This window comes from Mytilus californianus, unplaced genomic scaffold (genome assembly GCF_021869535.1).
Source record: "Mytilus californianus isolate M0D057914Y unplaced genomic scaffold, xbMytCali1.0.p SCAF_12, whole genome shotgun sequence".
NCBI classification, from domain to species: domain Eukaryota; kingdom Metazoa; phylum Mollusca; class Bivalvia; order Mytilida; family Mytilidae; genus Mytilus; species Mytilus californianus.
The window spans coordinates 65,125,921-65,152,074 of NW_026262604.1; the positions used below are offsets into that span (position 1 = coordinate 65,125,921).

Sequence of the window (26,154 nt, forward strand, 5' to 3'; positions counted from 1 at the left end):
TAAGACTATGTTAGTAGCAGTGTAGGTAGATGTAGTAGTTTTTAAGACTTTGTTAGTAGCGTTGGTCTTTTTATTTAAAGTGTCTGACATAAGTTTCTTTTGTTTCTTTACTCGTTTGTCCAGTGTATGTTTTAAGGGAGTTCGCAGATTGGTGTCCGGTTATAGACATTATATAGAAATAAGAAGATGCGGTATGAGTGCCAATGAGACAACTCTCCATCCAAGTCACAATGTGTAAAAAGTAAACAATTATAGGTCAAAGTACGGCCTTCAACACGGAGCCTTGGCTCACACCGAACAGCAAGCTATAAAGGGCCCCAAAATGACTAGTGTAAAACAATTCAAACAGGAAAACCAACGGTCGAATCTATACGAGAAACGAGAAACGCTTATGAACCACATCAACAAACGACAACCACTGAACAATTATATGTCTTTTTGGAAACTGGGCAACATCAAGAACATGTACAGTGGTTGCTCTAAGAGAATGGTTTGTATAAGACATTGACAATTTGGCAGCTGCAGATATTTTTTTCATCCTTGAACCGAGATAGTTATGGCCCAAAGGAACATTGGTGTAGTATGTTTTGTCCTTCGGTTCATTCCTAGACTGCTGAAAAAATTATTTACATTTTGAATTGAGTCTTTTAATGTATGCCACAAGACTGCGAACTGGACATCTGGGACTTTCTAAAAATAGAATGAAAAACAAAGCACATTAATACTGATAGGTTATATTTAGATGACAACATAAGATTTTTACATATAAAGTTTTACGGATAGACACAATACGTAGATGCTGAAATTAGAATTGAATATATATATATAGTATATTTTAACTCTTAGACCGGTCTTCCAGTTATGATATGTCATTGAGATATACATCTGTCTTGAAAGATTTTAGGAACTATAGTTGCATGTATAGAAACAAAACATAGTATTTGAGATAACAAGTATTAACATGTAGCAATAACAATTTTAATTTTAAATGAAAGTGTCTTTTCACCTTTAATTTCTTTCATCCTCCATTCACTTTTGGCATCATCTGCCTGGTAGCTTTTAGTTAGCTCATCCCGAACTTTATAAGCATAAAATGCCCCCCCCCCCTGTCCATCACGAGTAACAGCAAAATCATCTCGTTGTAGGTCCCTAAGATTTTCCCGGCCACGTCTCCCAAAATGGAGCATAACATCCACAAAGACCTACAAATTAAAGAAGTTTTGCTTTATATCTATCTTTACAATACAGAAAAAAAGTAACAAAAAGTGTGTATAATCAAAGTTTGCATCATTTTAAAATTTTGTTTTTAACATGTCTTATGTGTGTGTCTGTGTGGTCTTGGTATTAATTGTGGTGGATGTCAGTTTTTTTTGTTTTTTTTTTTAATAGGGAATACTTATGCTATTTAAAATGTAATATAATATACATGTATAGAAAAAAGAGTAAATGTGGGGAATTCGTCACGAAAAGTCTTTATAATACAGGGCAGTATCACTAATATTACATTTGGTGTAGCAAAAGCTTACAAATCACATGACAATCTAAATCTTTTGTGCGTTTTAGATTTCCAAACACCCAGAATACTTACTTTTCCTCTTCTGCTTCAAGAAAGACGGTGAGAATTGACATGGAACCAACTAAACCATAAATATTCCCTTACCTTGTCCCTCTGACACTGTCATGACAGTGATATAATGAATCCTTTGCCATTTTTTGAAAAAAATGAAATTCTCCTTGGAATCAGTGCAGTGACTCTTTCCAATCACAGTTTAAGTCATGAAGTGATGAGTCTGTGCACTGGCTTACCATACAGTAGACTATTTTGTTTTCAAAGAAACAACCATTTGAGTTTTTATGGGGGGAGGGGGGCATGGAAGTGACTTCAAATCCTGCTTTTTTTACACAATTTTTTATCCATTTTGGTTTGACCTTCACATCGTACTGGTCCACTGTAAACATAAATTATATCCAATGGGATAGAATTTTAGGGAACAAATATTCCATAGGATAACATTTTATTGAAAAATTAATAAAAAATATGTGATATTTTATCTCCCAGTAATATATTTGATCCGTCATTGGGGTTAAACAGAATTACGAAATATTATCCTTTATTCATGATCATGATGATAAAACAAGTGTTTATTTGTATGTGCATATTGAAGGGATTGTTAAGGTCTTCATTCATCTTCTTACATTCATAAAGTCAAAAATGATAGCAGAGTACAAAATTTCGCTCATTATTTTTGCAATTTGGAAAATATTGACTGTGCAATGTTGATTAAATTAAAATAGACTGAGCACATTTATCAATGTCCACACCGAATCGTTAATAAATGTGAGAAGTTCTCCCCATTAATCTAAAAGTTTTGTTTGGAGGAAAATATATCTGTAATTGGTTATGGAGTTCATAAAAGATATAAAAGCTATATTTTAATGCAATAGTTTTGTAAACATATTTCATATCCTTCAAAAAATTTTATTCCATGGGATATAATGTGGCATAATATTTTTTTAATAACTTTTGGGATATAATTTCACTAACATTGTTTTGGAGGGATAAAATATGAGTGCCCATAGGATAAAATTTCTTATAAAATGTTATCCCTTTTAAACAAAATATTATCCTTCTGGGGGATAATATTTCTTTAAAATATCTTATCCTATGGGATACAATTTCATTGCTGTTTTATGTGGCGAGATAACATTTTGGGTAGGAACAAAAAAATATTACACCACTACCTTTGTGTATATATAGTCTATAAGCTGGTGTTTTAGGAAGACACTACCTTTGTGTATATATAGAGTCTATAAGCTGGTGTTTTAGGAAGATTGATTGATTGTCATTAGTTGATTTGTATTTCTTTCAGTTTAAGGATGTACATGAGTCAGTTTTAAGAATTTTTGTCCGATGTTCGTTTTTTTCCCTACGATACAGGGTAAAATATTTTGCCCCATAACACCTATTTTTCTTTTCATATTAGACTTCAACAGCTGATAAAAGGTCATTTACCAAAATTTGAGCAGATTCTAGATTTGTTTCCTTTCGATTTGAGACCCAAATAACACCATTGAAAGTATAAGGTAAAAGTCCGAGTCAAATTTTTCCCGCCATTTTAAAAAAATCAAATATCTCGAAAAGTAGCTCCATAACCTATCAATATTTTTAGGCATTTGTTAATTAATTAAATCATTACAAATCGCGTATAAAAGACCATTTACATAAAAAAAAGTTCGAAGTACAATATGATTTGAGTCCTGATTGATATTCATTTTTTGAAAACGACTGCAATAAATATTATTATTTGAATGAATTTTTTTTTCTGTTACTATATATTTCTTATTTTGGTGTTTAATTGGCCACTTTTTTTTTTCTTTTTTTTCTTTTTGTTTCAGTCCAAGAGGAAGTTCTACATCTTCAAGTGGATCCGAAACCTGTTATCCGGATTCAGATTTGATTTCGCCAACCCCTGATAAATTGAAACTAAAACAGAAAAAAAGAAAATTTACAAAGGAAAGGGTAAGAAACTTTTTATGTTTTAGAAAAATTAAACTCTGTATTTCTTTCTAAATTTTTGAGACATATGTTGTTTTTTGATTAAATATAAAAAAAAAATACAGAAGCATAAAAAAAGGAGGACAATTTAGAGACATCAGAATCCAAAGACATTGTCAAAACGTGAAAACAAGAAACAAAGACGATCCACATACACGATGTAGACATCAGAATGCAAAGACATTGTCAAAACGTGAAAACAAGAAACAAAGACGATCCACATACACGATGTAGACATCAGAATCCAAAGACATTGTCAAAACGTGAAAACAAGAAACAAAGACGATCCACATACACGATGTAGACATCAGAATCCAAAGACATTGTTAAAACGTGAAAACAAGAAACAAAGACGATCAACATACACGATGTAGACATCAGAATCCAAAGACATTGTCAAAACGTGAAAACAAGAAACAAAGACGATCCACACAGACATCAGAATCCAAAGACATTGCCAAAACATGAAAACAAGAAACAAAGACGATCCACACAGACATCAGAGTCCAAAGACATTGTCAAAACGTGAAAACAAGAAACAAAGACGATCCACATATACAATGTAGACAGCAGAATAGAATACTTTTACATATAAAAACTGAAGATTAAGAAAAACAAGACAACACATAAAAAAATAAATCACTTGCAATATGAACGCCCGCAAAAAAATGGTGGCGACATCAGATTTTGACAAACTAAATTAAATTTGATTGATTGCTCTACTTTTTTTCCAACAGAAACTAAACCAAGCACGGAAGCAGGAGCAGTGGAAGGGACATCTGCAACAGGTACGACAAATAATGACACACATCATACTCAGACATATTTATGTGGTAACATACATATATTTTCTTCTGATTTGTTCACTGGAAATCAGTTAGTTATTCATGAGGGGCCTCTTGACAAAAATACCCAAACATTGATTTCTTTGGAAGTTACAGAAAGACTGCAAAGACTATGTCATTGAAAAACTCTGATATCATCTTTATGCTGGCAGATAAGCCTATGATACAAGTTGCTAGCGAGTTGCTTGAAAAAAGGAAAGACCAATGACAGTTTATCAACAAAGTTTAACTCATACTATAAGAAAGTGAACAGGATTTCAGAAACAAACATTAAATTAAAAAAGGGTAGGGATACTGATTTTTATCGTGAATTTTTGGAAGGAGAGTTCAGTCTGCCCAATTCCTGTCCTATTGATTCTCCTTAAAATCAGACTGAAAAGGAAATATCTCCTCTAAATCCTGACAGCACAACCTCTGCATGTGTTATCTCAAAAATTACAAATGAGTTGCAAGCAGAAAAATGCAAGAATATTTCATTGGAATAGGAAGTTGACAGAATAGCGGACCAAGTACCAAAAGTGGACAAGGAAAAAAAGACTTGTCTATCAAGGAGTGTCAAAAGAACACGAATGCGAGAAGCTTATTATAGAAACAAAGTTTTCAAGTTGGAACAAGATGTGACTGATTATAAAGAAGATGGAAGGTACAGAATGTTGGAAGATAAAATCAAAATTTTAGAAGCAGAAAACCATGATTTAAGGAGACAAATTATAAAAATCGAGTATGAAAAGGAAATAGACGAGGAAATTTTGAAAGCAGAACAAAGACATTTGGTGAAATTATTTGACGAACATACATTTAAATACACAACGGAACTTCAGACTTGTGCACATACACTATTGAGTAATCATGTAAGCACAACAAGGATTGGACCTGTAATAGAGGCTTGTTTAAAAATGGTTGGTAAAATACCTGACAGACTACCATCAGTCACCACTATAACATGTATAAATAATATGAATGTACAGAGGTTGGTTATATCACAGAAATAGCTGTCTGAAGAAATACCAAAGAAGGAGATAACCACGATTGAAACTGATGAAACCTTTAAATTTGGAACAAAGTTTGGCGTATATGCAGTATCTTCTTACAATACAAGCTTCTGTTTGAAGATTATTCTTCTTTTAACGGGAACAATTTAAGAAATACGAAAGTATCAATTTTGACAGAACCCCCCCCCTTTTTTTCGTAGTTTCAAGGGCCCATAACTCAGTCAGTTTTTAAGATAGATCCTTAAAAATAACACCATTCAAATGCATTTTCCAATGATTTATATCATGTTATGTTTCTGAGACATTTTAAAATTGGCCTGTTATTGCTAGACTCTGAATGCCTTGTCGATATGACGTCAGTGTTGTCTTTTTGTACATTTCTCCCTTCTTGTCACGGATTTCTACATAAAACTTGGTGAGGGTTTTGTCAAGTGTTTCAACATCGTACTTTTCCAAGTCTGAATCTGGTTTAGTCTCCGTTAGATATTCTTTGAACAACTTCACAGCTTGATGCGTTTGCTTTCAGGTATTCTTATAGCGTTTGCATTTAACATCATATTCTTGATATTTCCATCTGATAAGCTTACAAATTTTTTTTTCGTCTGCTGCGGCAATTCTGCCATGATTGTTATGTGTGACGTCATGACGTAGAGTAATTTCGGACCGGAACAGCTTATATCCGGATCTAAATTTAGCAAGATTTTTAATATTGACCGTCAATATACATATGAATAGAACCTTAGCGTCAATATACTTAAAAATAGAAAAAAAGGCTTCAGATACATGAAATAACCTTTGAAACACGATCACGTGATCATAATGACCAATGAAAAAAGTAGAATGCTACACCATATGTAATATATAGGTTTATTTCACAGAATATCAAGAGATGGTTCAGTTATACCTTCGAAATATTGGCTTCAAAACGTTAGCAAAAACAACCGTATTTTAAAAAGCCTACAATTTACCAAGCGTGCCCGTGAAGGATAAAACAGGCATTTATATATAAACGATTTGACAGAGAAGATAACAAAGAAATTTCCTTGTGTATTTAATCCGGTGTGGGTGAAATAAGACCAATATAAAAGAAAATACACGAAACATACAGTAGATATCAATCAATCAAAGTCCCGGATACTTATATATAAGTTATAATAAAATCCATTATTATACCTAAGTTACCTAAGTTATCATTTTCTATATTAAATAAGTACACAATATTTTGACTATTTTCTAAATTGCAAGGTTTGAACTATTTGACCGGTCAATAGTTTCCAACTATTGGACCTCGATGAAACTATTTGACCGCAAGCGTCATTATATTTCGCGGAATTTCAAATGCAGCTACGGGATCGGAGGCTGTTGAGAATACCGTGGTAGTTGCGACGTCGCGTTTTACCTATTGTATCTAGGGTTGACCTCAGTGCAGGACGTAGCCTTAGCATTCAGAAAATATATGAAGTAAACGTCAAACAGTATGGTTGTGTTTCTGCTTTTTATATTACGATAGTTGATTAGCCCGACATTTTTGTCGGTTGTCTCTTTCGGTATAATAAAACACTTACTGATTGGATATTCGTTGAATAGTAAGTTTATTATACCCTCGGATACAACTATTGCTCTCGGCTACGCCTCAGGGCAATAGTTTCATCTCGGGGACAATACACTTACTATTCCACTCATACCCAGTCAATAAGGATAAAATATTTCATATATTTAAGATAGATATTCATTGTTGAGTTAAATAATGAGTGTAAGCATATTTTTATTCCATGTACAGTAACCTTATATGTAAATATCGTCATTTTATGGTAGACATCGGAACCTTTCAATGCGCATTGTACTTTCTTGATTGGTCATTTACTCATGGGAATCGGAGAACATGCACACTTCTCATACTTGCCCTCTTTTATCGAAAGCGAACAATAATGTGAGAAACAACAACCTTTATGTAAAATTGTTTTATTATAAAACTATAACTCAAATTAAAAAATGATATGCGTTGATGATATGTACAATATGGACTGTATTTCTAATAAATGTCTATTACATGAGCACTAATTGTCTGTTTGTAGTTTCTGAACACAATTATTTCATAGATCCTATATCCAAGCACTAGCATACAGTTTCACATCCGATATGACTGTACTTTCTTCGATCTGCAAAATAGCGAATAAAATAATAAGATATCTTTGTCAAAATATAGAAAGCAAATTGCATGTACCTTATATTTAATCTTTGAAGAATCAATATTAAACACCTCTCTTCCGTAGACATAATTTATCTTGCCAGCAACATCTTCAACTTTTTCAACTCTATTTGAAGTGTTGTTTATAAGATGCTTTTTATGTTTCATTCTAACTTTAATTCTGCCTACACGAGAGTTATACTTAATTTTCGAATTTTCTGACCATGTGTTGTTCGTTATTGTTCGTTTTTGTTTTCTGGTCTGCATTTTTTCGATGGACTCCGTGTGTTGATGGTTGATGTGGTCTGTGTACTGTCCAGTATTTTTTGGATTCCTGTTATCTTTCTTATGCATTATTGGCTTTACGTTAACCTCAATATGATAGGGATTTTTTATTTCAAATTCATTATTTCAACTTGCTTCACTGTATGCGTCTTTTAGTATAAAAGAAACTAAACAGAAACTAATTGTATAAAATTAATGTTAAAACTAGATTTGTTGTCATTGAAAGTCCTAATAAGTTTTGATTTTTCAAATATTTTGGTCTCTAGCATCACTTAAGAGACATTTATAGTCGAAATGCGCACCTGGTGCAGAAAAAAATTGGTGCCGTTAAAATTTTCATAGAAAGCTATTTTAAAGCACTTGTTGGTTTATCTTGTGAATGGTGAATTTCTTACAGAAGTAAAATGTATTTCTAATTGAACTTATTGGCGCTAGATCTTGAATGTAGAGATAGAGATACATGACACAGGTTTGAAAACCTGTCAGGAAATCTCTTGCTAAGGAAAATTATAGCAGTGGTGTTATATATACCAGAACAAATATCAACACCTCACCAATGGTGAGAATAGCTTACCCTGAATGAACTCTTGCCAGAGATGGATTATGTGGAATTTGTTTATAAGCTGAGAAGTCAGGAACATTGCTTGGAACATTTCTGTCTTCAGACGGATGTGACAATGAGGCTAATGACCTATAAAAACGTAATATATAGCAATATTTGAATTTTAGGTAATTAAATTGTTCATCTCGAGTCTTTCTGCATCCTCAATCATATAAAAACAAGAACATGCTTTCGTTTCTTTTAAGTATTGACGTAGATCCTTTTTATATAAGATAATAACTGCTTTGCTTATATCTTCGTCATTTGAACTCTCGTGCATAGTTGTCTCATTGGCAATCATACCACACCTCTTTATTTTTACATAATTCAGATTAGGTCAGTAGTTTCTATTGGAATATGTGATAACACATGTATGTATGTTGATAATACGATTAAATATAATTTCACAAGTCCAGTGAAATTTTATCATTTTGAAGACAGTTACAAATGTTGGCTAGTTGACAAAATTAATGGTTAAGAGCAATTGAGACTGTGCATGTGTAGTTGCTACGATGTCAAAGAAGCATAGTTTCAAACCCCACTGAGGGAAGGGCAAATTTGCAGATTTAACATTGTTGGGCTTTTAAGACAGTATATATTTTTAATCAATTTTGATATGCCCATTTTAACTTATCTCTTTTGGTGTCAGGATGATTGACAATGTATTTTAAAAAAAAGTTCATTTTTTGAATACACAAGTGACATTGTCTAGACAATGAAACCACGGCAAGTATATATTTTCTGACCGCCAATATTGAAACACATAAATAATGTCGTAATCCCTACAGGAAGTAGGTACGACACTCAATTTCCAGTCTAAAAAATATATACAGTATAGAGAATGGAAACGGGGACTGCGTCAAAGAGACAACAACTCAACCAAAGAGCAGAAAACAGCCCAAGGCCACCAAGTGGTCTTCAACGCATCGAGAAATCCCACACCCGGAGGCGGGCTTCATATTTCCCCTAAACAGTAATGTATATTAGTTAAACGAAATGGGACGCCACACTAAACTCCGAAACAAACAAATGAATTAAAATGAAAAAAATATGTTAATGACTTACAATGTAGTTATAAACGTGCCATAATCTTAATTAACTTTACTTCATAGGACAACTTACCCTGAAGGTGTGACCTGTAAAGGGTCAAATTCCTCATCCCACCTTCCTCGATATACATCATCTAATTTTAAAGGTTCCAGTCTAAAAAAATAAAAAGTAATTTATATATCTTGACAGAATCAATAACTTATAAAATTCTTAAATTAGTCATAAAAAAAAATCTGCATGTGAAACAAATATGTTTGGTTGATTGATTGCTGTATGTTTTTAATCATAAAATGGCAAATTTTGCACGTATATTCAGGGCGAGAGAAAATATGAAATTAATCAAAACTCAAAGTAGGTAAAAAAATGTTTGAACCAGATATTTGACAATGATGATAAAACCAAATCCAATAAAAATGAAAGATAACACGATTGACCCCAAAACGTGCTGTAACAATATACATGTTAAACTAACAGTTTTCTTTAGTAGACTAAGGTTTACTGAATGTCTGTCAAAGTTATGTAAGAAAACGTGTCGTCGTCTGTTTATAATGGATTGTATCGATTGATTGATGTGTGCTTAACGCCACTTTCAGCAATATTGGTTATATCGTGGCGGTCAGTTTTTACTGGTGGGAGAAGCCGGAGTGCTCGGAGAGAACCACTAACCTTCGGTAAGATAATTGCTTAGAAAAGAAATGCTAAATTGTACGCTGACTAAAGGTTTGACTTAAACTACAAAATGTAATGTAATCATTCAAATTGTCTGATAGTCTTTGAACTTAAGTATATATGGTGCATGCACAGTAAACCGATGGTATTTGAATAATTACAAAAAGAAATGTTATGGTTTATACTTACGATTTATTGTTTAAAATATACGTGGGATCTTCATTAATATACTTTAGATATGATGATGCATTGCTTTTCATTGACCTAAAATACAAAAAAAAATTATATGTATAACACATGGTACTCTTTTCAACTAATTTCTTATAATATTAAAAGAAACTCACTTTGTGATATTATCCACATATAAATCGGAAAATATATAAATAAGAAAAATTATTTCAAAATATAACTCCTCCAAGGAAATCGCATGAACTCTAAAAGGAGTAAGCAGCCAAGATGTTTCGACAGGGTTAAGCGTATTTTGCTTTGTATGCGGCATTGCTTACATGTGATTCAAACTCAATGGGATATTAAGAGCAGATTAGTTTATGACATAGAGAACGATATATAAAGATAATGATTAAATCTTACTTGCAAAAATGTATCAGAAACTGTTCCCAAGAAAAAACAATTTAACTTAAATTCTTACCTATTATCGGATATATACAACGGAAGTGACGACGTCGAGCCCCGGAAGTTGTAGTTTGATAGCGGACGGGACATGTTTTTACTTTCTGATGTGTAGTATGTACTTCTTGTGTTGTTACTTGAAGAATCTGACCAATCAAGTTGGCTGTTAGATGACCAGGATGAAGACTGTGATGAACTGGATGATGATAAACCTTTGTAAGGCAGTTGTCTGAAATAAAATGGTCAAAAATTAAAGTATAAAGTCCATTAAAACTACCGTTAAAATGGGTGTGTGTGCAATTGAATAAGTATCAAATATCATCAAAGATACTGGGCTTATAATTTGGTACGCCAGACGCGTTTCGTCTACATAAGACTCGTCAGTGACGCTCGAATAAAAACAGAAGGGCAAAATCAAATCAAGTTGTAATTGGAACAAAATTGTTGTTGGTAATGATTTCATTATTTTATAAATTAATAATTTCATGTTATTGATATTTATTTTTTTGAACGTTAGGCTTGAAAAAGTTTTCACTACATGTATTATTACAATTCTTTTACCTTACAATTGTAAATAGGATGCGTGCTTTGTCCCTCTCTAAAACATTAAGATTTTTTATTATTTATTTACCTTTGTCTACTCAATTCCTACCAAATGAAATACATCTATTGTGTTTCCTTTTCCATCTTTAAACGTACCTATATATTTGGTTTATTTATTCTATTGTTTTTTCAAGGTTAAAAATCAAGGATAATTTTTATGACATCCCTTTGGCTACTACACAGTACCATTATTGAATTATCAAAACAGCCAGTAGGCATTGTTAAAGATTGGATCTTTCATTTCATGTAAACAATTTTAATAAACACTTAAAAAAAAACAATAAAAAGAAAAATAACATTAAGAAAACAAAAACAAGATTATTTTAAACACAAAAGAAAAATAAACCACGTGACTGTATATCGTTATATAATTTGATGTATCCCGAGTCTAAGTGTTAAATTATTTTTTTTCGAATTACAACTGGCGATTTCATTGTAGTGGTATTAAAAAAAATAGCATTTTGTGAATTGTTGATTTAAATTACTTTAATCGACTACGTCGTAAAGATTTATCAGGTAAATATGTGTGGTGTTTTATATAGAAAGGTTGAGTAATTTGCAATCGGAATTTGTTTAAACCGAAGTAAAAAATATTAAAAATCGAAATGATTAATGTCAATAAAATCATGCTTAATTAGTCGTCTTTTGCACTCTGAAATGTCCACAGAACGTATAATTTTACGTCTAGTCGAGAAATTGATTCTGGGGAGAATACCGACCCCCTTGCATAAGGTCTACACACTATAGTACTCAATCTAAGCCCTTGATTGGTTTTGCTCAAAGTTATAGGACATTCATTTCATGCATATTCAGAACGAGAAAATTTTGTTAAAAAATACATTAATGGGTGGAAAAGAAAGGATACAGGGTATCAATTCATGACTCAACATCACTACACGTACACGAAAACATCAAAAAGCAAAGGGACCGTGCTTTAATTTTTGTGTTCATCTCAAAGACATAGGGAGACCTCCAACATATAGTACAAACTCTCACCTCACTGCAAGTTCAAGACGTTCTCCATCATCGGTTTCAGCGGAATTTTTTTGCTAGATTCTATCATGCATGGTATAGCTTGACGTTAAGCAAAGAACAATCAGTCATTTATATTAATGTCGCAGACGTCAAATATGTAACAGAAGAAATTTTAAAAATTTGTCAAATATAATATTTCTTGCATTTATGTATGCGAGGTGTCAATTCATTCATATTGATTTATTATTTTTCTTTCAGAATTTAAGATTTCGTTTTTAATTAGAATAATTTTGAATTAAAATTCCAAATCAATAGTTTAATAAATTATTGGTATGCGTTTTCAAATGTCATCATATTTCATAGATGACAACGACTTTAATGTGACTGTCAAATACCATTACATGAATTATCAATCAATCAATCGTTACCAGATGCTTCCACAATAATGAATGAAAAAGACAGTTCTAACCAAACTGCTCAAAGAGACATCTAGACACTACCTACAAGCCTTTAACAATAGACAGGTGTCTGTATAATATGTCCAGCAATAAATCGTCCCGAGTCGTAAAAAGTTGTATAAAAGAGGCGGAAGATACAAAAGGGGCAATAAAAAATTATAAGTGTAATAGAGACTTTCAAAACTGTGGCAAAAAACAACAAGAATGTGTCCATAGTGGGGCACTCGCACTATCATTTTCTATGTTCAGTGGACCGTGAAATCGGGGTCAAAACTCTAATTTGGCATGAAATTAGAAAGATCATATCATAGGGAACATGTGTACTAAGTTTCAAGTTGATCAAAAACTACCTTGACCAAAAACTTTAACCTGAAGCGGGACAGACGGACGGACGGACGGACGAACGGACGAACGGACGCACAGACCGAAAAACATAATGCCCCTAGGTGGCACATAAAAACGGCCAAAGTACAAACATCAGTCTTTAAAACACTACGTAGAAAATTAAAGACTGAGCAACGTGAACGATAACAGGTGCTCCGGAAGGGAAAGCATATTCTGCTCAACATTTGACACCCGTCGTGTTGCTCATGGTTAGCGTGACTAAATTAAACAGAAACGATGAAAAATCGATATGTCATTAACAACAATGTGTCCAAATGACAAAAACATTAAGATATAACATAATATGACCACTACCTCCTTTTTCACAATTTTTTGAACCACATTTAGCAAGGTGTCATAATGAGACTTGTGCGTGCACTTTTGGTTCCGATATTGTATTACTATCTTGATAATGTAACAAAGTTTTAGGGGCGTTGTTGCATAGCCGTCATGATTGACAATAAACTACGTTATCTAATTATGTATTGAGATAATGACAACCAATTGATTATTAACGTACAATATTAATCATTCAAAAATGTGGAAAGTTTCACAGAAAGTCATTTTTAAACATGTTTAATGACTTTTTCTCCAGAATTAACAGAAAATCATAGTAATGAATAGTTCTCTTTAAAGACCAAAAATAAGATTATTTTCTTTATTAATTATTTTGCCATTATTCTTCTTTTTTTTATTTTAGCGTCCCAGTATTCTCTACTCCTAATTCTTTTGACTTTTTTCTCTTTTTTTTTTATTAATTGCCCTGTATTCTCTGCTGTTTTTTTTTAATTTTTTTTGCCTGTTATCTTCTATGCTATAAAACAATTAATTTATTATACCCTCATATAGAGAACAACAGAAAGATGTAAAACTCAATATAAGTCTTTCACTGATGAACGACAAATATGTGGTGTGAATTATCTGTTCACTTATCTATTTTTTTTTTTTTTTTTTGTTAAAATTCTTATCAAATTTTAGATTTTAAATTTATAATTAACAAAACAAGAATCAAATACTCATGTACAGAATGTCTTCTGATATAGTCAATATACCCTATTATATTTGAACGTTAGAGGTATCTGAATTAATGTTCAATTGAATTTAAACAGATTTTAGTGTCATTGCAAGGACAAAGCCCGATGATTCCGTTTAGCTTCACCCCTCGAAAATTTAAATACAAAGCTGTGCGATAAAAGTGAAATTGTACTTACCCATACCGTTTTTCTTTGCTAACGACTTGTTCGGTATATTTACACTCCGTTTGAATCACTTTATGTTGTTTTCGAATCATTGGCATACAAAGTCTAAGAATAATAGCAATAATTGATAAGAACGCTACAGTCACACATGCCCCTATTATTACTTGATCTTGGATTGACAACTCAGTTTTTAACATTAAATCATCTTGACCGGTCACTGTTCCGTTTAAAATCCCATTATGGATGTTCGATTCATTCAAGCGTGTCACTGATGGTGATTCTGTTAACGAAACTATGTTGTTCGTTCCCATTTTGAACTTTATGTTGTAAATGTATGTTTTTATCAATGTAGTGGATGTTTATTCATGCAAAAACATTCCAGACAGGCACCTACAAAAAAGGAAATATATAACAATTAACAAAAGATAAATAAAACAGAGAATATGTGAATAAATTAGCTATCGATATTTACTTGTTTATATATTCTGAGGTCAATGAAGCCGATGATAAGTATATGACTTGGAAATAATAAAATCATAAATAAAGGAACCATGATGGTAGCACATGTTAACCGTTCAAAAGTGGAAATTTAAAGTTATGAATGAAAATAAAAGGTGCCACAAAACTTTCTTCACTCAGACATATTTGTAAATGACTAAAAATCAACACAAATTAAATATCGAACTGGTACTTGCACGACATTAAGTTGATTCTGAAATCAAATTTCTTGTTTTTAAAGAGGTTTTGTTGATTTTAATAATTAATAATAATCAACCAATGGTAACGATGTATGTCCCATTAATGACACTTAAAATTTACAATGATATGTGAGGCAAAAAAAAGTTCTCTAAATTATAAGAATAACACATAAAGATTTATTCTGAGACAACAATGACGATGATCTTGAATTACAGGCATTATGAACTATTATTAGTAAACCATTTCAAATTATTTTCTTTTCGCAATGAATAAAGAATATGAACTTAATCAATATGCAGAGTGTTGAAAGACAAAACATGTGTATTTAACTTATAAGGTGAAGTTAAACCTCATCAATCAATCAAGGAACTCTGTCGTCCTGAACATGTATGAAATATTTGCCACTGGATATAAAGCAAACAACAATTAATCATTCAATGTTATGTATTCTAAACGAGGTGGTAGGTGAAATCTATAAGTCTTTGTTGGGTTACTGTATCATTGACTTTTATTCATATTTTATCACCTTAATTTCTTGCCATGAGATGACTGTTGGTCTACCCAATATGTTTGGCGAGACAAAATCTACATTATATACAATTACAATATAGATATATCATTTTAATATTTTTATCTATGAAAGGCGTTTAAAAGAACAATTTGTGACTTGTAAAAAATAAGATTTTTATGTATAGCGGTGTGTTGGTTTGACATGTTTTTAACATAATAATGTCGTTTACCTGTACGTCCAGGTACAATTTATTGGATCAAGATAAACTGACGTATTCTATGATGCATGAGATGTTGTTTGTACATGTAAAATTGAAAAAAACTATTACGAGAAAAATTCGAAATAAATACTGATTTACATGACGTAATCATAATTTTGAAAGTTAGGAATAAAAGAAAAAAAAATGAAATAATTATTTACATGTATTTACCTGCATGTTCAAGTACAATTTATTGGATCAAGATAAATTGACGTATTTTATGATGCATGGGACGTTGTTTTAACGTATAAAATTGCAAAGCTGTTAGTTCGGAATAAAAAATTGAAATAATTATTCAATAACCTGACGTAATCATAGTTTTAAAATGTGAGGAATAGAAAATACAAAAGATCAGAAATCGACATCTGAAATGAACCAGGAGCATGCATTATGCATTATGCATACACAAAAAAAGTAATACTTAAAGTTAAGAATTACAAGGAAATAAATCAAATGAACTGCTTTTAAGGACAGACATCACACAAGATAGTAAAGCATCAATACAATTTAGTTCGGAATGCATGTACAACTTTTGCAAAGGAATCATACTTCATTAGCTGCAGTTATTTGACACTCAACATAAACATAATGGTAATCCTAAGCCATGAGCTGTTAACGCAATGACTTCGACTTAAATTAGTGATGGTCTTTTACTTAATTTAGCATCTTATATGTAATTATCAAGATATGGCCATTTTACATGATATAGTAGTTTTTTGCAAAATTAATTATGAGCAGAAACTTTTGTTTGAAATTTAAAGGCTAAATGTATGTATTGAACAAATAGATTCAATTTAACTGATGTGTAAACGATACATGTCTTGTGTGAAATAAAATGTAAGTACGTTATTGCAGTGGGTAATGGTATTTCACTTTCACTTTCAATGAATACAATTGTGGAATCAGATTCCGATGTGGGCAGATTTGTTCCTCGCATGTACATGTATCAGTTAATTCGAAAATGAAGCGAATGAAAATAGGAACGAATTGTAAAATATGCAAAATGATAATTTTATGATATTAAAAGAGAGGCGAAAGATACCAAAGGGATAGTCATACTCATAAGTCGAAAACGAACTGACAATACTAATGCAAAAATCGAAAAACGACCAAAATACAAACAACAGTATAAAAACAACAACATAGAAAACTAAAAACTGAGAAATAAATAAAAATATTCTTACTGCAGTTACGAAATATCGTTGATCACATGTATTCCAACGTTTCATAAAATATAATTGCACATGAAATTAAACTATGAATTACTTCAAAGTTTAAACTATCAATCAAAGATGCAATTCATCATTGTAAAAGGAAAGTGCACTATGTACAATTAGCAGGTTAATTGATTTTTTAGCGTTTAAAGTTTTAAAAAAAAGTAATATACGATTTTCCTTTTCTTTAACTTGTTGACGAATGATAATGGATAACAACGGGTTAAACAACTTTCTGAAATTTACGACTTCTAAAACGTAGCAGGTGTACATGTACTGATTGTCAACATAAATATTAAGATAGAGCGTTGATTGATTAATTAAAGGGGGAAAATAAACCGAACGACCGGCAAATTTTGTTAAACACGCATCATGGAAGATACGAAGGGTTGAACATGTAAGTATTAGATACATCTTGAGGGCGTTAGCCCGAATGGATGTATCTAATTTACACCAAGATAATATTATTGTTATTGTTAATAAAGAATGATAGTTTTAAACACTTTAGGAGGGGGTCTTTCAGCGATTTGACCAGGGCAGGGCATCCAATTTCATTTAACGACATTGGTGTAATAAAATTGAGAATGGAAATGGGGAATGTGTCAAAGAGACAACAACCATATAGCAGACAACAGCCGAAGGCCACCAATGGGTCTTCAATGCAGCGAGAAACTCCCGTACCCGGAGGCGTCCTTCAGCTGGCCCCTAAACAAATATGTATACTAGTTCAGTGATAAAGCACGGTTACAGTATATCGTTTTAGGTTTCAAGTTCATATTCCTTGAATACTGTATGTAATGTTTAGGTGTCGTCCTTGGAAAACACTGTTACAAAGTTACTCGGAACCCTAGAAATGAAACATTTGTAGCCAATACCCTTTGATTTACTTAAAGTACGCATGCATACGTAGGCAACATCATAATACGATATTAAAAAGACAAGCATATAAACAGATAAGATAATACCTATGTCTTGATTTAATATTACATGATTGGCAGACCCTTTGTTGTACGTTTTCAAACCGTTAAAATGTTAAAGATATTTTGATTTTAATGTATGTTTCCTTAATTAATTACAAGAAATAAGTTCAAGCTTACACGATTCGTTACCTAAAGTATCTTGGAAAGTTTCTCATCTTATTGGTAAAATTACAAAAAGCGTATTTAATTTACAAACTGGTGAACTAACATTATTTTCATACCTCTGCTCTCCAACCTTATAGACCAGACATTAAGCTGACTTACAAAGTTACAATTAATTTATAAGTTAAGAGTAGAGTATTAATTTCCGGGAAATAAAAACTTGTGGGAGTTAATTTGAGGTATAAATATGCAGCTAAACCTATCAATAAACAATAACACATAAGTCATTGTTTAATATGAAGAAATAATGAAAGCTGATATTTCGTTTTGACAGTTTCAATTCATACATGTTTTTGTAACTATTTGTGGTTACGACCATACTCGTTTTTCTTAAAAATTTACATTAAGGATCGGTTATTATGTGTACTTCATTATAGTATTGTTTTTTTTTTTACTATAACTGACATCCAAAATCACATTTAGTTGATTAGTTAATGGGGGAAAACAGACCACATTATAATGACATCCTCTACGTACTCCGTTTATCTTGTTGATCAACATGTTTAGCAATTTTGAGAAATTGTAAAAAAAATTAAGATTTTCCAATCATTGGTACAAGCACAGTAAAAAATGATACTGAAATGCTACGTGTTACTTTTTTCTAATGATTGATGTGTCACGACGATCTAGATGGGGTTCTTTGTTAATGTTTTCTTAAATTTATTTAAGAATTTTTCTCCATTCTTTTTTTAGCCCATAATCTTGGAGCAACTTTTTATTCTCTACTCGTAATGTTTTGGTCCATTTTACTCCATCTTTATTTTTTGGTGGTCATTATTCTCTATTTTGTTAACCCCGTCCAGACCCTCGTCTACTTGACCCACAACAAACTAGAATAATTGTGAGCATATTAGTTAACAAATTAAACCCTCTCTCCCAAGATTTGAAAAGTCTCTCTGTGACATAATCCAGGTGTACTGAAATGGCATTGGTAATAAAAATACCAATCAATCTATTTGCAGCGATAATTCGAGGTTCAAGCTGTGCTATTGAAACCGCAAAATTTATTTTAATCAAAATATAAATAATACGTGCACAATGCCATAAGGTACTTAATATTTGTTTAAATTAATCTACTGAAGGATGTATTGTAAATACAAAGAAAAACGGTCAAACAAACTTAAAATTGAGAATCGAAAGTAGAAATAGGGAATGTGTCAAAGACACAACAACCCGACCGAAGAGCAGAAAACTGTATGTTTTTTAATTTTAGTTCATTTATATGTTTTGGAGTTAAGTGTGACGTCCATTTTCATTCAACTAGAACACATTTTTGTCCAGGGGCCAGCTGAATCCCGCCTCCAGGTGCGGAATTTTCTCGCTGTGTTGAAGACCCATTGGTGGACTTCGGCTGTTTTCTGCTCTTTGGTCGGGTTGTTGTCTCTTTGACACATTCCCCATTTCCATTCTTAATTTTATTGGTCTCTGATTGAGAGTTGTCTCATTCGCAATCCTACCACATCTTATTTTTTTATAAACGAACAGTTAGTATGATAATTATGCATCCTATTTCATTAAGCTGGGGTATAAAAAAGGGACTTAAATTAAACCAGAAATACAAATACAGACAACCAACAAATTGAATGAACACATCACATAGCCCACATAGCCCGACTAGATTCAGGCACAAATTGTAGGGTATTTAAACTAGTTTGATACCTTTCAAGATCTATATAATTGACAACTTCCTTGTCGTAATACAATATAGATAGCAGCTCCGGTCATATGTAAAAATGGCATACTTGAATGTTTTGTATTGGTTTCTTTTAAAGAAATTTTTGTTATATCCGATATCATTCAGAGGAAAGAATGAAATTAAATAAAAACTTCGATAATTGAATGTATTGACAAGCACAGTGGCATGTATCGAAACATCCAAATACACAGAAGTATTTCTTCAATTCTATAATGATATCTCGTTATTTTGATGATAGGCTTGTTTACATAATTGTATGGACAGAATACCTATTTTATTACCATGTTGGTTTACATCAATAAAGACAACACGTAACAGTAATATAATCATAGTGATAATTTATGTCTATGAAACGTTGACATAAAAATCCAGGTTGAATACGATGAATAAAGTTAAGGTACTATCCAACGTTGTAGATACATTTTTCTAGTTATAGTAGAGGGTGTGGATGGGGTTTACAGAATATAATGGGCAAACAATATAAAGAATAAAGAAAAATGGACCAAAAAATAAAGAATAGACAATAAAATATTGGGGTGCTAAAAGGTAAAGGATAGAGAATATTGAGGTGCTAAAATATAAAAAAATAGAGAATAACTGGCCTAAACAATTAAAGAATATAAAGTTTACGGAAATGAAAGAACCCCCCCCCCCCCCCCGCTAATCCAGACCCTCATAGAAGTCTTTTAATTAAGAAATATGTCTGATGTAGTCTTGATATGGAAATATTATCTGGTGTCATGAAACTACTCTTACATTATGAGGGGGACAGACCAGATTTTTTCTCCCCAGCTCTATTCCTTTTTTCGCTAACCCTTTACTTATTTTTCTCCACTATCAGACTTGCTCTTCCACTTCTTTATTTCACTATACTAGACTTTTGTCTGTTTAGGCTTTCCTTTTTATGGAGGTTGCCTAGTATATGTATAACGTTCAAATCAGGCAACGCTCTGTTAAAAAAAATCCGGAATATGCATATATGATGCAATAAAATAGTTTAGAATTTTGTATGTGTATAACTACCCCTTCGTGTGTTTACCTGCTGGTGATTTGAAAGTCCACTATGGGGTACCGTGGACGCCATTGAAGTTGGACTTAGTTGATTGCACTACTGGATATATATGAATGTCCCTTTTAGATGCAAAAAAATGTTAAATTCTAAGAATACCTGGACAACGCATGTTCTTTTGCAAGTTTTATCATCCATTTTTAGAATAATATTTAGCTTATGAATATTTGATGTTTTATGTTACCAAAATAATCATTCCTATGACCAGAGACGAGATGCAATGTTTCATAATACGGTCCGTTTTCTTTAATAATTTGTATACTTCAAACTTCAACTTGGTCCTTGCTATTGTTGTTGGTCTTCAAGTCTCTGGTCTACAGCGCTTGTGCACTTGCACGATAGTTCGAGGTTAGTTCTAATGTTATCTTACAATGATAAGTAGTGTAAGTGGATGGCTCAAATTTGTTCACATGAACTGTTAATTATTACATAAAACGTAATATAAGTATAGTAATACATTTACTTAACTGATTTGTCCTCCTTATAAACACCGCAATAACAAACTTAAGGTCAATATACACAACTCTGCTTATCCTTATTGACGAAAAGTCCAGTTTTAAGTTAAGGATAAAAGTTTTAAGATTCATACGTGATAAAACCAATAACATACAAAACCTTTATCCCTTCGTAATTAATTATAATTGATCGGGAAAAAAAAATGACGGGCGTGTGCTCTAAATTCATTTACATGCAGCTTATTTTGGGTCATAATCGAGCACAAAACAGCATTGTAACTAAGTCATTAAATAAAAACTAACGTTGAAGGCCCGTTAGTGGACTTGGTCTGTTTTCTGCTCTTAAGTCGGATTGTTGTTTCTTCGACACATTCCCCGTTTTCAATTCACCATTCTAACATTCACATTTCTTTTAAAGCCTTATTCAGATGTGTTATCAACTATTGTTACATATAATCATTGTAAACAAATTCTCAAACTACTCCGATGTGAACCCTAATCCTGTATTAGTCGAGAATAAAGTATATTTGGGCACATACGTTGTAGCTGGTTCAAAAAGGAATCATTTATATCATATTATATCAATGATGTCGTAAACATTGCAGACAACATTGTTTTTTTTAACTGCGAAATCTTCCAATACACGAATTTTATTCAAGTTTTCAAATAGATAGTTATTTACTTTCCTTCTTTATGGTTAACATGGTTTATGACGTTACCAAAAGAGTCACCATGTACGCCAACGCCTTGCTTTATTTTCTTGAATACACATTCGTAAATATGTAACGCTCTAGATTAATATTAATAATACAAACAACACCTATGATACATGAGGGTGTGGGGTGAGTGTTTATAGAATAGAGAATAATGGGCAACAAATATAAAGAAAAGAGAAAAATGGACCTAAAAATAAAGAATAGAGAATAATAGGCAAAAAGTATAAAGAATAAAGAAAAATGGCCTACAAAATTTAAGAATACCGAAATGAAGGGACCCCCCCCCCCCCCCCAAAAAAAAAAAAACAAAAAAACTCCAGACCCTCATACATGTAGATAGCAGTTAAATCAGATAACTTGTTCTCCGCTTTTCTCTAATAAAATACCATACTGTTTCTTGTTGGCTTTAAAGGCTTTATCATTATTGAAAACCGACTACGTTATGGTTCTATGGGTTTTGCTCATTGTTGAAGGCCTACGGGACCTATAATTGCTAACATCTGCGTCATTTGGTCTATTGTGGATAGTTGTCTCCTTGGCAATCATATTTAACAAATATCTATTTAATCCTAAAGCTGTTGACGAGTATACAAAAAATATACATGTATATAAAGATTTCAAGCTGCTGAGAGTTGAATGAAACAAGCTGAATATATCTCAATGAGACAGACACCCAACGAAACAGAAAAAAAAAAACTCATGTGCAGGTATTTACAGAAAATAAGAAAAAAAGGTTTGATTTTTTAAAAATTAAGAAACATCCCCTCAGAAAAAAACAAATCGTCGGAAAAATAAATAAAACATTTGCCACTGAACGTTACGCCCTATCTTTGTATGCAAAATATATACAAAACTATTTACATACAAACATTAAATTGTAATTATTTTTACATACAAACATTAACTCGTAATTATCTAATTAGGTTTACAGTTATTTATTACCTGTTATTTGAAAGTAAGTGTGTATTCCGTTATGTAATCCCTCTAATAACTTATTGACAATTTAGACACTGTAATTTAAATTAAATTTTGATGACATCACGATCGGTTCCAGTCCGTCACAAACCACAATACGAGATATTCCCGCCCCACAAAGTCCTGGAATTTCGTGGGAGGCATTTCAGACTGAGGTTGTCATTATTACACGGAAACATGTGTGATGTTCTGATTGAGAGGCGATTAATGTCGTCTATAATTTATGAATAAGAAATCTATAATAGAAAACAATGCTATCGAAGGTTATTTCAGGTAAAAAAAGAAGAATTATTACGGCCAAAATGATTAAAAATAGAAAAAAATCGACTGGAATGTTTTATGAGTTCAAGGAATGTAGACTGGTCAATCGGTGATAAAAAGAAAGTGGGGCTTTGCATTGAAAAATCAAATAATTATATAATTCGATATAAAAATGATAAATTATAAAATGGCCAAGTTTTGAAAAAAAATCTCTGTCGCATTTCTTTCGAGAATCTACGATTTTTAATAGATGCCTTTATCTGTTTGGCTCTGACTGACAAGGGTGACTCAAATATCCGTATGTTGCAAGGGAGATAACCCGCCTACAATTGGCAAAGCTCAGCAGTGGCATTGTTATACTCTTATTAACATGTTTTCTCATTGTTTTTTTAAATAGTCAGAAGATCCCTTAATTTCGAATTATTATAATTCTTCGTTTTTCAGTCAATTCAAGATCTCCTTTTAGCAGTGAATTGCTAATTGTTTTTTTTTTTCTTCCTTAAAATAGAATGCAAAACATACACTCAAGTTAGATGTTAATTAAATCATGTCTTCAGGAATATAAATTTCTAGAACTTTAATATATACATTTAGTATAATTTCAAATATTTAGGAAAATATCAAATTTCTGAAACTTTAAAACATACCTTTTTAATAGTATTACAATTTCACTTCACAAATTTACACACTTGAAGAATACAGGGACCTTAAGATAATAATTCATCCTGACGACTTGTCATGTGACTTGTGTGAATATAAAAGTATAATATAAGTGCAGCACTGGGATAGACAGAAATTATATTAATTACAAGTCTAAACGTCTTATAACTTTATGTGTGTTTTCATTTTCGCTTAAATAAATTGAGCTCGCAAACAAGATTCGGAGAGGGTAGAAAGGATAGGTGGAAGCAACACAAACCTCAGGTATGCACGTGTCGTTAGCTCTTGAAAACTGTCATCACTAAGTCTGACTCCAGGATAGTTACCGTCAATCGCAAAGTTGTCCGAATGAGGATCATTTGAAAGCTTTCAGAAGAAATCAATGTCATACTATGGGGACAGGCTGAGTGCTAAAGAAGCTAATTTAACTCTGCGATATAAATGTGTTTGTCCGAAGTCAGAAACGTCGTCAATTTTTTTTCTTTATTTGTACCGAAATGTTTCTTTTTCGTTTTCTTAGGGAAATATGTGTTGAATGCACTTCGTTGTATGCCTCTGTTTGTCATGATTTATTCACAAATTTTCGAGACTCGGAGATATGTACGGGTTGGCATCCTATGTAGACACATGTTTAAGACTGCACATTCACAGCTAGATGTCATTTTATTTTTGTGTAGTTGAGTTGCTTTCTATATTCTTAGTGGATATCACAAGATTGCTTTCGTTCATATGTTAGTGGGCTAATACACCTCGATGTCGTCATAAAGTATATTTTCATCACACGTGTCTGTTCGTTGACTGGTGGACCGCTTCAGTGGTCTTATGGTTGTGTGTTCGCCCTGAGTGCAGGAGGTCGTGGGTTAGAACCCCGACCTGTTCAAATCAAATACTTGAATATTGTTATTAGCTGCTTCTCTGTTAAGCATGTAGTGTCATTAAGGAGTAAGAGCAACGACTGGTAGGCTCGGAATCAAAATAATGTGTCCGGGTAGGATGACCTGTCTTCTTGCGGATTGTTACCTTGTGAACTAGCACGTTAAAAATCCGGCTCAGCGAGTCGGTGTAGTACAAAGCAGTGTTGATATTCATTTTACATTAACATGTTTTCGCCCTGAATATGCATTTAATTTGCCGTTGGATGTAAAAGAACTATCCATCATCTTGATTGGTGTACAATAACTTACTCACACAATCGCAACAATCTAATAACGTATATCGGGGTTTATCCGCGTGTGTTTAATTTTCGCTTTGTTCGCGGCATCTAAAGAAACGCGAAAATTTGACCCCGCGTAAATTTCCCTGCATATTCCAAGATTTATGGTTGTTTGTCAATTATCGAGTCTTTTGTGTTGTTCGACAGATCACAAAAATAGGCATACTTATATACATATTTGTTTAGGGGCCAGCTGAAGGACGTCTCCGGGTGCGGGAGTTTCTCGCTGCATTGAAGACCCATTGGTGGTCTTCGGCTGTTGTCTGCTCTATGGTCGGGTTGTTGTCTCTTTGACACATTCCCCATTTCCATTCTCAATTTTATTAATTAAGTTTTCATAATAATTAATTGGCTTATCATACATGATACAATACTGGTATCGTAGTCGAGAAGAACTCTGTGCCTTCAAAAATAATGACCCCCGAGAATTGTGGAAGAAAATAGAAAGAATTGGCGTTGGAAATGAAAGACAGAAGTGCATTCCGATGGAAGTTTTACAATATGACGGTTCAATTTGTACGAATACTGATGTAGTTTTAAATATATGGAAAAATTATATTGATAATTTATTGAATTTTAAAGATAAAGATAACTTGCCTAATGAAAGTATAACAAACGATATTTTAGATGAATATTTAGATTGTGAAATTAGTATTGACGAAGTTATAAATGTATTGATTAAAGCAAAAAATGGCAAAGCGCCAGGTATTGATTTGATACCTGTAGAATTGTGTAGAAATGATACATTATTACGTGTTTTACATAATTTATTTAAGTGTTTCAAATTTGGTAAAATCCCTTCCATGTGGAGTAAAGGGATAATAACACCTATACCATAGTGTTCTACAT

At 32.3% G+C, this 26,154-nt stretch overlaps 1 protein-coding gene across 1 annotated transcript; it reads right to left on the bottom strand.

Annotated features, from left to right (window-relative positions):
• Positions 1 to 7,339: 7,339 nt before the first annotated feature.
• Positions 7,340 to 23,168, bottom strand: LOC127722206 (uncharacterized). Its single transcript, XM_052229111.1, has 7 exons — positions 23,139 to 23,168; positions 14,448 to 14,825; positions 10,836 to 11,045; positions 10,376 to 10,450; positions 9,590 to 9,670; positions 8,441 to 8,557; positions 7,340 to 7,552 (listed from the first exon to the last, which is right to left on the bottom strand). The coding sequence occupies exons 2-7, from the start codon at positions 14,744 to 14,746 to the stop codon at positions 7,522 to 7,524; spliced, it is 813 nt and encodes a 270-aa protein (XP_052085071.1). The 5' UTR covers positions 14,747 to 14,825; positions 23,139 to 23,168; the 3' UTR covers positions 7,340 to 7,521.
• Between the last annotated feature and the right edge of the window lie 2,986 nt (positions 23,169 to 26,154).